The sequence below is a fragment of the Indicator indicator genome, unplaced genomic scaffold, assembly GCF_027791375.1.
Source record: "Indicator indicator isolate 239-I01 unplaced genomic scaffold, UM_Iind_1.1 iindUn_scaffold_416, whole genome shotgun sequence".
NCBI classification, from domain to species: domain Eukaryota; kingdom Metazoa; phylum Chordata; class Aves; order Piciformes; family Indicatoridae; genus Indicator; species Indicator indicator.
Window position 1 is genome coordinate 1 of NW_026539431.1, and position 11,149 is coordinate 11,149.

Below are 11,149 nucleotides of genomic sequence, written 5' to 3' on the forward strand. Positions count from 1 at the left end.
CAACCTCTCACAGCAGCAATTACAATAGCTTCTTCAATCTTATATAGCTACCTTATCTACATAAACAGGCTTATGCTAAATAGAAGGCAGGGATATGATAATGAGTTCTCGGAATGGGTGGGATTTCCTTGCTCATGCGCATTCTGCTTGGTAGGGGTCTGGTCAGGGGTTGATGGATGAAGTAAGGAAACCTTCCTCACAGTGTCTGCTGAATAACCCCCCTCTTAAGCATGCACCGTTCCTCAGGTTTCTTGTCTGAAGTCAACACATTCCACGCATTCCTTGATAGAACTCGTTGCATAGCACTTATCTTTAGTCTGGCCCCTTCTGGGCTTTTGATTTGTCTGGTTTAGAGCTCTCTGTTCGAGTTTTTTGAAAACAGAGTCTCTTGCAGTTTTCCAAAACAAGCTCCTTGAACTTTACTCCTAGCTCACCCTTTAACACAAATCATTGTTATATTCATCATAATCCCCCATTTTCTCTTTTGTCTACTATTGATTTCTGTTGTAATTTCTAAATCTTCAAAACTACTACCATCTACTTGTGACTTATTAGTACAAACAATTTTACCTAAAAGTCTTATCATCTTAAAACAATAATTACTAAGGTTTATACAGATCAGTATTACAATTATTCCAACAAGCATTACAAACAACTGTTTGAGCCAACTCATATTCAGAAATCAACAAGTTAACTTATCTTTAAATCCCCAGGAAGTATCGTCCCAAGAAACCCTCCTTAGCATAAAACAAATCCAAAGCTAATCTATTTTGAGTAGATATTTTCAAGGGATTATCGATCTCAAATTGTTAGGCTTTTATCACATCTATGCCTGCCTATGATTACTAGTATTGGAAGTGAATTTACTCGCACATGGGAACATGGTAGATAGTCTCTTTGATTTTGACTGGACTCCTTATACAAGGGTTAGGATCAGGATTAGGTTCCACCAGTATATGTTAACTCTGCCTCCTTAGCCTACTGGATTGCAGCCAGCAGCCAGGTGTGATGTCTTCTTGGCAGCAGTTACATTCTTCAGGAACCCTATAGATTCCTTAACCCACTATAAGATTTCAGTTGAAGTCTCTTTTCTACTTCAGGTCAGGATGTAGACCTTGGTAAATTAGCAACTGCTGGAAGTGCCTCTGAACTCCACGAAATTGCACGGAGCATTACAGAAGGAGTATGGGGACAGCGACCTCAAGATGATGATGATGATGATGATGAGGATGATATACAGTCAGCTAATGCACCCAGACAGGAAATTAGACATGTGAGGAAGGATTACATCAGAGGAGACACTGAGCCAGTCCTTTCTTGGCTAGCCAGGTGTTTTGATACGGGAGCTCCAGCGTTGGTGGTAGGCAACAAATCGGCGTCCCAGTTGGGTATGCTCTCAAAAGATACTGGCATAGACAGGCATCTAGACAAGGGCATTGGTAAAGTTTCTCTGTGGGCATACCTCCTACTGGCAGTCCTGCTGAGATACCCCAGCAGAGATGATTTACCATGGAACCCTAAGCCTTGGACCACAAGAGAGGAGGGAATCAAGCGTCTGAGAGAGTTTGCTGTGAGAGAAGTGATGTATGGAGATCATGAGACTCTGAATCCTGATGAAATTCCTGTTGGAACAGGCCTTGCCAAAAAGCTGATTAAGCTTGCTCCTCTTAATTATGCTACCATTCTGGCAAGCAGAATTGTGGCAAGAAATTATGGTGGAGTGCCTCCTACTGTTGGCCATTTCACTGACCAAATGAGGCAATTGGAGGATAGTCTTGCACGTACCTCTTTGGTTTCAGCCATTGAAACTTTGTCTGGAGAGATAGAGAATTGCATGAAAGAGCTGAAGGAGGAACGTAAAACCTCCATATCCAACTTGATGAAGGGGGATGATTCTGATTCCTCTTCCTCCAGATGGATACAAGTTTCAGCTGTTAGGAACAGACGTCCTCCAAGAAGGCCATTCCAGAACAGCTCAAACCAAAAGAGACAGCAGAAGCAATCACGTGGCAGTATCTGGATAACTCTGCGTGATCAGTTTGGTGAGAACATGAACAGATGGGATGGTCAACCAACTTCTGATCTTTTCAGGAGGTTACGGAAGCTGCAGAGTGGCAGATCCCAAGGTAACAATACCAGAAGGGTAGCTGTCACTTCCTCAGTTTCCCAGAACAACTCTGATAGGTCCAAGAGTTATTCTAATTCTGGTGCTGGACGTTGTGCCAGCTTACACGTGGATGTAATTCCCAGAATTAGGGGTGCCCTGCCTTCTGCCAGAGGGAGGTAAGGGATAATGGAGACAACAGAATCTATTGGGATGTGTACATCCTGTGGCCTGGCACTTCAAAATTTCAGAAGTACAGGGCCTTGGTTGACACAGGAGCTCAGTGCACCATAATACTGACGTACGGAAAAGGACTCTATAACTCGAAAGTTATAAAGTAGGTATGTTTATTTCGCAAGATGCACGGGGGAATCCTTCTTCCAAAGCGTGCATACCCAAGGGAGCAAGCCATCCCGGATTTATACACTGAAAGCATGCATATTCATCAAACGCCTATACATTCTTATCACTGAAACCCTCCTGTTCCCGCTTCGTATGCTAATTAGGTTATCAGTCCTCTGTGCCTGTGTAGTGCTTCTCAGAAATTGTGGGCAGGGGTTCCCAAAATGTGGGCGGTGGTCTTCGGGAGGAAGGCCGTGGTCTTCATCACGATGTCCTTTTCACCTTTTGCCTGGAATTTTGGTTTTGCAACATCCTTATCAACTTAATCCTACGTATATCCTTGGTGGACATCTGCCTTTCCTCACTGAGGGGCTTGCTGACGAGTTAATGATGGGTGCCAGTCACTGTTTCTTCTCCTAGATGACACTATAATGCCTTGCTCTGTTCTTGCCTTGTTCTTAAGATAACCTTGGAATATTTTTGTGCTGTGACTTGCAAGAGTACAGTGTGTCCTGTTAGTGACTGCAACCAACTTCTCCCTTTGTTATTGTTTCTATGTTCTCAGTGTAGATATACAATTAATCATAATGTTCTATTCTATGTTTTCTTCTATTCCTTCATATCCCCATATCAATCCCCTCTTTTCTATCTAAGTAAATTCTTTTACTTAACTAAGTTTCCTGAGTGATACAGAGCATCATAGATAATGGTTAATTTTCTGAACATCTGCCAGGCCCATAAATATAATAGTATGGTCATTATTAATAGGATGCTCATACTGATTAGTAAGACTACAAGAGGATGCATCATAAAGTTCAAAATCCCTGTAGCAGAGGGTGACCATCCAAAAAAGCTATCCCACCAATTGTAATTCCCTTCTTGTTCTACTCTTTTTAGGACTTTCTTAATCCCTTCTGTATCCTGGTGGACCATGAGAAGCGTTTCCTGCCACTTTTCTTTAATTTCTGTCAGAATATGTTGTAAATCCTCATGCTTTAACAATTCTTTTATACTGCTCATGTTTAAGCCTATAGGAGTGGGGGTCACCATTTGCGACAGGGTAAAGCCTGATCTCAAGAGCTGATGTGAGACTATCGGTGCTGAATAGTTAAAATCACATCCCGTAATAGTTGTGAAATTGCAGATACAATAATTAAAATATTGTGCGGTTTTCTTTACTTTTTCATCAATAGTTATTGTACTACATCTTGTCCTTAAGCATGCACATCCCTTTCCTGCATATATAACTACTGTTTTTAAATCTGCATTTGGACGGGCTTCAAAATGGCACACATTCTGATCGGTGTCTAAGCAGGTGTCTTGGGCTACTAAGGTATTGCTTTCACATAGAAATCCTTGTTGTTCTCTTATAATGCATGATTCTAAATCTACTGTCTGCCATTTATTATCCACTTTCCTGGCCCATGTCCTGTGTTCAAAAGGATATAATAGGGCCTCATTATGATTGATTTCAAGAGCCACAATGGGGTGTATGGTAATTATCTGGGTGTTATGTATAGTCAATACAAAAGTTGTAATCGTATGTGTAGTGGGATTGTAAGTAAAGTTTACCATATTCCACTACGATTGTAGTTTTCTTTCTACCTCTGTGGCACTGTCCCATACCATCTTTTGGATTTCTGTGGGAAAAATACCTTCCTCTCCCTCCCTTATGATAGATGCAGCTATTGATTGTACCCATAATTGAGCTTGGATGCAGCTCAGAGCTAAAGCAACATCATCCTGAAGTCCCCCTAATGCCTCAGCGATGAGTTGGTGGTCTTCCATATTCGTTTGTTCCCATTCAGGAAGTACCCTCGATACTAACCATTGATGTGCCCCTAATGCTAATAGGGAGGACCTCAGTGGCTGTTGTAATTTCAATAAATCTGCAGTAGTGGCTGCTAGTTTATTCATTATTACCTCAGAGTCTATGGAATTTAATACTCCCAGTCCTGTCCCTAAGCACTCCAGTTATATCCCTTGTCACACGGTTTCGATAAATGTTTCCTCTTTTCCTTAACCAGGTTGTCCATCCTTCATAAGAAGTACGTAAGAAGGTGGAACAGGATGGTTGTATATCAGAAACACTGATTTGCATCTGTAATTCTATTCTCTTGAGAGACCATTCTGGGTTAAATAGTACCTGCTGCTCTCCTGTATTTCTTATTATGTATGGTCCTATTTTGTAAATACTAGCTTCTCGGTTTTCTCGACTACTAGGTTTTAGTGTCTCTGTTGCTAGGTTGGGGATGGAAGTAGTAGGGAAGGTAGTAGTTATCTGGGGCCCTGCAGCTGTTGCTTTAGTTTCGTTTAATATTCTGCAATTCAACGTTTTCCTGAAATTTTCAAAATAATTTGTTTGCTGTGAAATATTATTACCAAGGTGACTTCGGTACTCTTAGGGTAAATCACAATCTGCCTGAAAAGTTGTACAATTAAAATGGAGTACAGCACCCCTGTCATCAAGAATATAGCTCTTAGAGACATTATCTAGGCTTTGGATCATTATGATTGCCATTAGAAGGGTTAGTCCTTTATAGACCATGTCAGAATATACTTATTTGTTTCGAGTAAACTTGAGTTTCAGTCCCCCGTCGCCTGGAGTTGCTTTCCACAGGGCTGCAGGAGATTTCTTGATTCGGGTGTGATGGATCCAGGAATTCTGTCCTTTAACCTTGACCGCAGTATAGGTGGTGAGAAGCACTTGGAAGGGCCCGGTCCACTGTGGTTCCAGGGTCTTTTCTGTAAAAGACTTAACATATACATAGTCTCCTGGTTGTATATCATGAACAGGCCCATCTAGACCCCTGCTGCGCGTCCCAGTTACATGTTTCTCGATCTTTTTCAATTGCTTGTTCAATGCCACCATATAGGAGGACATTAATTCTTCACCAACTTGTGAAGATGTCCCTTTCTGTGTTCCATAGGGTCGTCCATATAGGATTTCGAATGGACTGAGCCCTTCTTTTGCTCTTGGTCTGGTTCGTATTCGTAGAAGGGCTAATGGTAAGGCCTGAGGCCATGTCAGATTAGTTTCCTGGCCTAATTTGACAATTTGCTGTTTGATCAGGTGGTTCATCTTTTCCACCTGACCACTTGATTGAGGCCGATATGGGGTGTGTAACTGCCAGTCTATTCCTAGATGGTGGCTGATTTGTTGCACTATTTTGGATATAAAGTGTGGTCCTCTATCTGAGGATATCACCGCTGGGACCCCAAATCGAGGTATTATTTCTTGGAGCAACATCTTAGTTACCTCCCGCGCCTTAGCTGCTCTGCACGGGTAAGCTTCTGGCCAGCCCGAAAAGGTGTCTGTTAACACTAGTAAATATTGATACCCCCCTTTTCTAGGGAGTTCCGAGAAATCAATTTGCCAGTGTTGCCCCAGACCATTTCCCCTCCCAATTTTTCCTAACTTTGGTCCTTTAGTAATTTTGGGGTTAGTCTGGAGACAAAGATCACATTGTTGAGTTACTTGTCTTACTGTAGTATATAAGTTTCGGGCCACTATATTCCTGATAAGATCCTTGTATAGGGCTTCTGCCCCCCAGTGTCTTTTCCTATGCTCCTCTCGAACTAGCGACCATACCATACAGGAGGGAATAATGATTTGCCCACTCCCAGTTATGGCCCACCCATCTTCATTATATGACCCTTCTAAGTCAGTAACAAGTTTACGATCTTCTTTTGTGTATTCTGGCTTACCTTCTAGAGGTATTTGTCCATCAGGAATTAGTGCACCCTCTATTTTAATTGTTTCTTTAGCTGCCTGTTTTGCCTCTCTGTCCGCCAGCTCATTTCCTCTTTCCAATTCCGTGCTCACCTTCTGGTGTGCCTTGATATGCATAATTGCCACCTTTTCAGGAAGTTGGACCGCATTTAGGAGCCTTAAAACTTCTTCTGCGTGTTTAATAGTTTTTCCTTGAGAATTTAACAGTCCTCTTTCCTTCCATATGGCCCCATGAGCATGTACTACTCCAAAAGCGTACTTAGAATCTGTGCAAATATTCACGGCCTTTCCCTGAGCCTTTTCCAAAGCTCGGGTAAGGGCTATGATTTCAGCCTTCTGTGCTGAGGTATCTGCTGGTAGTGACCCAGACTCTATTACCTTCTCAGAGGTTGTGACGGCATAACCAGAGTGTCGTTTCCCATTCAGCATATAGCTGCTTCCATCTGTGAACCAGTGTTCGGCTCCATCGATAGGAACGTCTTTGAGATCTGTGCGGCTGGAGTATGTGGCTTCGATTGTCTCCAGACAGTTGTGGTCAACTGGTTCCCCGTGGTTTCCTCCGAGGAATGAAGCTGGGTTGATAATGTTGGTGGTTATGATTTCGACATCATCTTGTTCAACCATTATAGCTTGGTATTTTAGGAACCTTTGTGGGGAAAGCCAATGCCCCCCTTTTGCTTCGAGGACTGCAGACACAGTGTGAGATACAAAAACAGTAATTTTCTGGCCTAGAGTAAATTTTCGGGCTTCTTGGATATTTAGGATGACAGCTGCTACTGCCCTCAGGCAACCAGGCCACCCTTTTGCTGCAGCATCCAGTTGTTTAGAGAAATATGCAACTGCCCGTCTGTATGGCCCTAAATCCTGTGCCAATACTCCTAGTGCCATTCCCTGTTTTTCATGGGAAAATAGGAGAAATGGCTTACTTACGTCAGGGAGTCCTAGTGCTGGTGCTGACATCAAAGCTTTCTTCAACTGATGGAAACCTCTGTCTGATTCGGTGTCCCACTGGACATCCTTTTGATTGGCTAATATCAGGGAGTATAATGGTTTAACAAGCAAACCATAATCACATATCCATAATTGACACCATCCAGTCATTCCCAGGAATGTTCGTAATTCCTTCACAGTCTGTGGCCTGGGAGTCTGGCATATGGCTTCTTTCCGGGCTTGCCCCAGAACCCGTTGTCCAGCACTAATCTCGTACCCTAGGTATGTGACCTGTTGTAACACCACCTGTGCCTTTTTCTTAGATACTCGGTATCCTTGCAGTCCTAGGAAGTTTAACAGACTCACAGTGCAGGTAATGCAGGATTCCTCAGTCTTGGTTGCTATGAGGATATCATCTACATATTGCAGTACCTTCCCTTCTTTGGATGGTGGTTCCCATGACTCCAGGTCCTTTGCTAACTGGTTTCCAAAGATTGTCGGGCTGTTCTTATATCCCTGTGGCAACACCGTCCAGGTGAGCTGGGTCTTTTGACCGCTTTTTGGGTTTTCCCACTCGAAGGCAAAAATTTTCTGGCTGGCCTCATGGAGAGGGAGGCAAAAGAAGGCGTCCTTTAAATCTAAAACTGTAAACCAGGCCAAATCTGGGGTCAGTGTGGTTAGTAATGTGTAAGGGTTGGCCACCACGGGATATAGATCCTCTGTTATTTTATTGATGGCCCTCAAATCCTGGACTATTCTATAAGATCCGTCTGGTTTTCTGACTGGGAGGATAGGTGTATTAAACCCTGACTCACATTCCTTTAGTAACCCTAGTTCTATAAATTGTTCTATCATGGGACAAATTCCTTCCCTATCCTCCTTCTTCAGTGGATATTGTTTGACCCTTACTGCACCTTGTCCTTCTTTTAACTTCACCTCCACTGGTGCTGCATTTTTAGCACGTCCAGGTACATTAGTTGCCCAAACTCCAGGGTATACTTGGTCAGTGATCTTTGTATCAATTTCCCTTTCTGAGGGGACATTTATCAAAAACAGACTCATAATCTGCACATATTGGTGATCATTTACCTCCAGAGTAACTTCCCCTTGTTTAAATTTGATTGTAGCTTCCAATTGTTCAAATAAGTCCCTTCCAAGAAGGGCCTTTGGGGAGTTTGGCATGTATAAGAACCTGTGGATCCCTACCTGTTTTCCCAATTTGTATTTTAAGGGTTTACAAAAATAAGCCTTTTCAGCCTGGCCAGTCGCACCTTTTACCGTAATGTAATCATTTTCCAAAGGTATTAAGGCTTGATTTAAAACTGAATAACTTGCTCCCGTGTCAATTAAAAATTCCGATTTTTCTTGCCCTTCCCCCAATTCCATCGAAACTAAAGGGTCAGCTAGTCATTTATCCCCTTCTACGTGAGCTATTGCCTTCCCTTGGCTATTGCACCATCTAGTGTTTCCTTGGTGTTGGCGCTCAGGACATTCGTTCTTCCAGTGCCCAATTTTCTTACATCTTGCACACTGATTTCTACCTAAGGGTGTCGGTCCACCTTTTGGCTTAATTCTTGATTTCCGATCTTCGTTTTCCTTAATTACTGCTAGTATCTTTTTCTGTGTGCCCCTGTAACCTTCCTCTCGATTGCTAAATATTCTCCATGCCTCCTCTAATAGTTTCTCTAAGTCTCTGTTTTCGGGGGGTCGTAGCCTTTGTAACTTACGCCTAATGTCCCCTTGTGACTGCCCTAAAAAGAGCGATATTAGTTGTTGTACGCCTACTTCTGAATTTGGGTCTAAAGAAGTGTGTCGGCGCATCACATCTCTTATCCTATCTAGAAATTTGGATGGGGTTTCAGAGGGACCCTGTCTAACTGCATATAACATTGCCCAATTTATTGTCCTAGGGATTGCCTTTTCCATCCCCCTGGATATCCACTCTTGATATGCCTGTAGTCTCTCCATTTCAGCAGCACGGTTTGGGACCCATTCAGGATCCAGCAGGGGAAATCATTCCCTATAGTTATCTCCTTTTACATCATAATGTTCCTTAGCAAGGTCCCCTGCGGTTTTTATAACCAGTTGTTTCTCGGTTTCAGTTAGGCAATCCAATAACAATTGTATGTCACTCCAATCAGGATTATGCTGTTTAATTACAAATTTGAAATGTTTTGCCATGTTTATTGGGTCGTTACGGTACCCCTGGGAGATTTCTTTCCATTCTTTCAAGTCTGAACCCGTGAATGGGATTTTTTATTTTCATTGTCCCTCCGTCTGGATTTACAGCTTCTCGGAGAGGTGCCTGCAAGACAGCCTTCTGCCTAGTGCGTGCAGCCACTGGGCTGTTCGGGTTCATAGTGGGGGTTTCCGGGTCATCTGGAGATGAGGTAGGAGCTTCAATTGAGCTTGGTTTTGCTGCTTCATAAGGTGGGTTAAATAGATCATCAAGCTCAGGTTCCTGATCCTCATTCAATTTTGTACATCTTTGTCTGATACTACAGGCTGAGCAGCACCTTCTTAATTTTCCTTTAAGTTCCCTCCTTTCTTCCTTTTCTAGTGCTAACACCATAGGATCTCTTGGGGGTACTAATCCACATTCTCTTTGCCATTCAGGTTTGTCCCGAAGGACAAAAAACATATCTGCATACGATACTTCATCCCACTTTCCTTCCCTTCTTAAAAACAGCATCAGTTGCAGGAGGGTGTTATAATCTAGCGTCCCTCCTTCCTGGGGCCATTTAGCTCCATAATCTAATTTATATAAAGGCCACCATTGATTACAATACTTAATTAACCTCTTTTTATCTTCAGTACCACCCTGTCCTACCAAATCCTTCCAGTGTTTCAATATACAGCCTAAGGGCGATTTCTCACCAAGCTTACTGTTTTCACTTCCCATTTTACAATCTTAATCACTCTGTTAATTTCACTCACACACTGCCACACTCAGACAATTTTCATATGAGTACTATTTAAGCAACACACAGAGAATCTAGCACAATCAGAGTCCTTGCAAAATGGATGAGAAATAATTAATAAAATAGTTAAGCAACACACAGAAAATTTAGCACAATCAAGGTTTTTGTAAAAATAGATGAAAATAATTAATAACCGCAGGTTTGCTCGATCTGCACTCAAGATCGCTAGCGGCCGCCTTTGGTCAGCAAACCTGCGCAAATCTGCCTCCTACCTCCCAGGGTACCCTCCTTTCCTGGGGGCTATATGATGTATGCCGGACGTCTCCGTGCATTTTACCAGCATCCCCAACCCTATAACATACCGTTTATCCGTAGATCCAGGGATTCTCTTCCACCCTGGGTGAACAGCTGAGAAGAGGAGGCTTCTCCGTGGAGGAAAATCTCCCGGGGCGCGCTTCAGAAAAGTCCGCTCCGCAGCTGGACCCTCGGACGAGTAGAAATCCTCCTGGCTGGCTCGCCAAAACTGATGTACGGAAAAGGACTCTATAACTCGAAAGTTATAAAGTAGGTATGTTTATTGCGCAAGATGCACGGGGGAATCCTTCCTCCAAAGCATGCATAGCCAAGGGAGCAAGCCATCACGGATTTATACACTGAAAGCATGCATATTCATCAACCGCCTATGCATTCTTATCACTGAATCCTGGCTATTCCGCCTTAATATGCTAATTAGCTTATCAGTCCTCTGCGCCTGCGTACTGCTTCTCAGAAATTGTGGGCAGGGGTCCCCAAAATGTGGGCGATGGTCTTCGGGAGGAAGGCCGTGGTCTTCATCACGATGTCCTTTTCACCTTTTGCCTGGAATTTTGGTTTTGCAACATCCTTATCAACTTAATCCTACATATATCCTTGGTGGACATCTGCCTTTCCTCACTGAGGGGCTTGCTGACGAGTTAATGACGGGTGCCAGTCACTGTTTCTTCTCCTAGATGACACTATAATGCCTTGCTCTGATCTTGCCTTGTTCTTAAGATAACCTTGGAATGTTTTTGTGCTGTTACTTACAAGAGTACAGTGTATCCTGTTAGTGATTACAACCAACTTCTCCCTTGGTTATTC

General features: G+C 43.0%; 1 protein-coding gene across 1 annotated transcript; it reads right to left on the reverse strand.

Annotated features, from left to right (window-relative positions):
- Positions 1 to 5,006: 5,006 nt before the first annotated feature.
- On the reverse strand, positions 5,007 to 8,999 carry LOC128980612 (uncharacterized). Its single transcript, XM_054399071.1, has 2 exons — positions 8,651 to 8,999; positions 5,007 to 8,140 (listed from the first exon to the last, which is right to left on the reverse strand). Exons 1-2 carry the CDS (start codon positions 8,997 to 8,999, stop codon positions 5,007 to 5,009), a joined length of 3,483 nt encoding a protein of 1,160 aa, XP_054255046.1.
- Between the last annotated feature and the right edge of the window lie 2,150 nt (positions 9,000 to 11,149).

Excerpts from the sequence above, each read along its gene's own strand:
- LOC128980612 (XM_054399071.1), bottom strand. The coding sequence starts at position 8,999 with ATGTTATATGCAGTTAGACAGGGTCCCTCTGAAACCCCATCCAAATTT. Across the intron at positions 8,141-8,650 it reads AGGTGGACCGACACCCTTAG|AAAGGGAAATTGATACAAAG; the intron begins GTAGAAATCAGT and ends ATGTCCCCTCAG.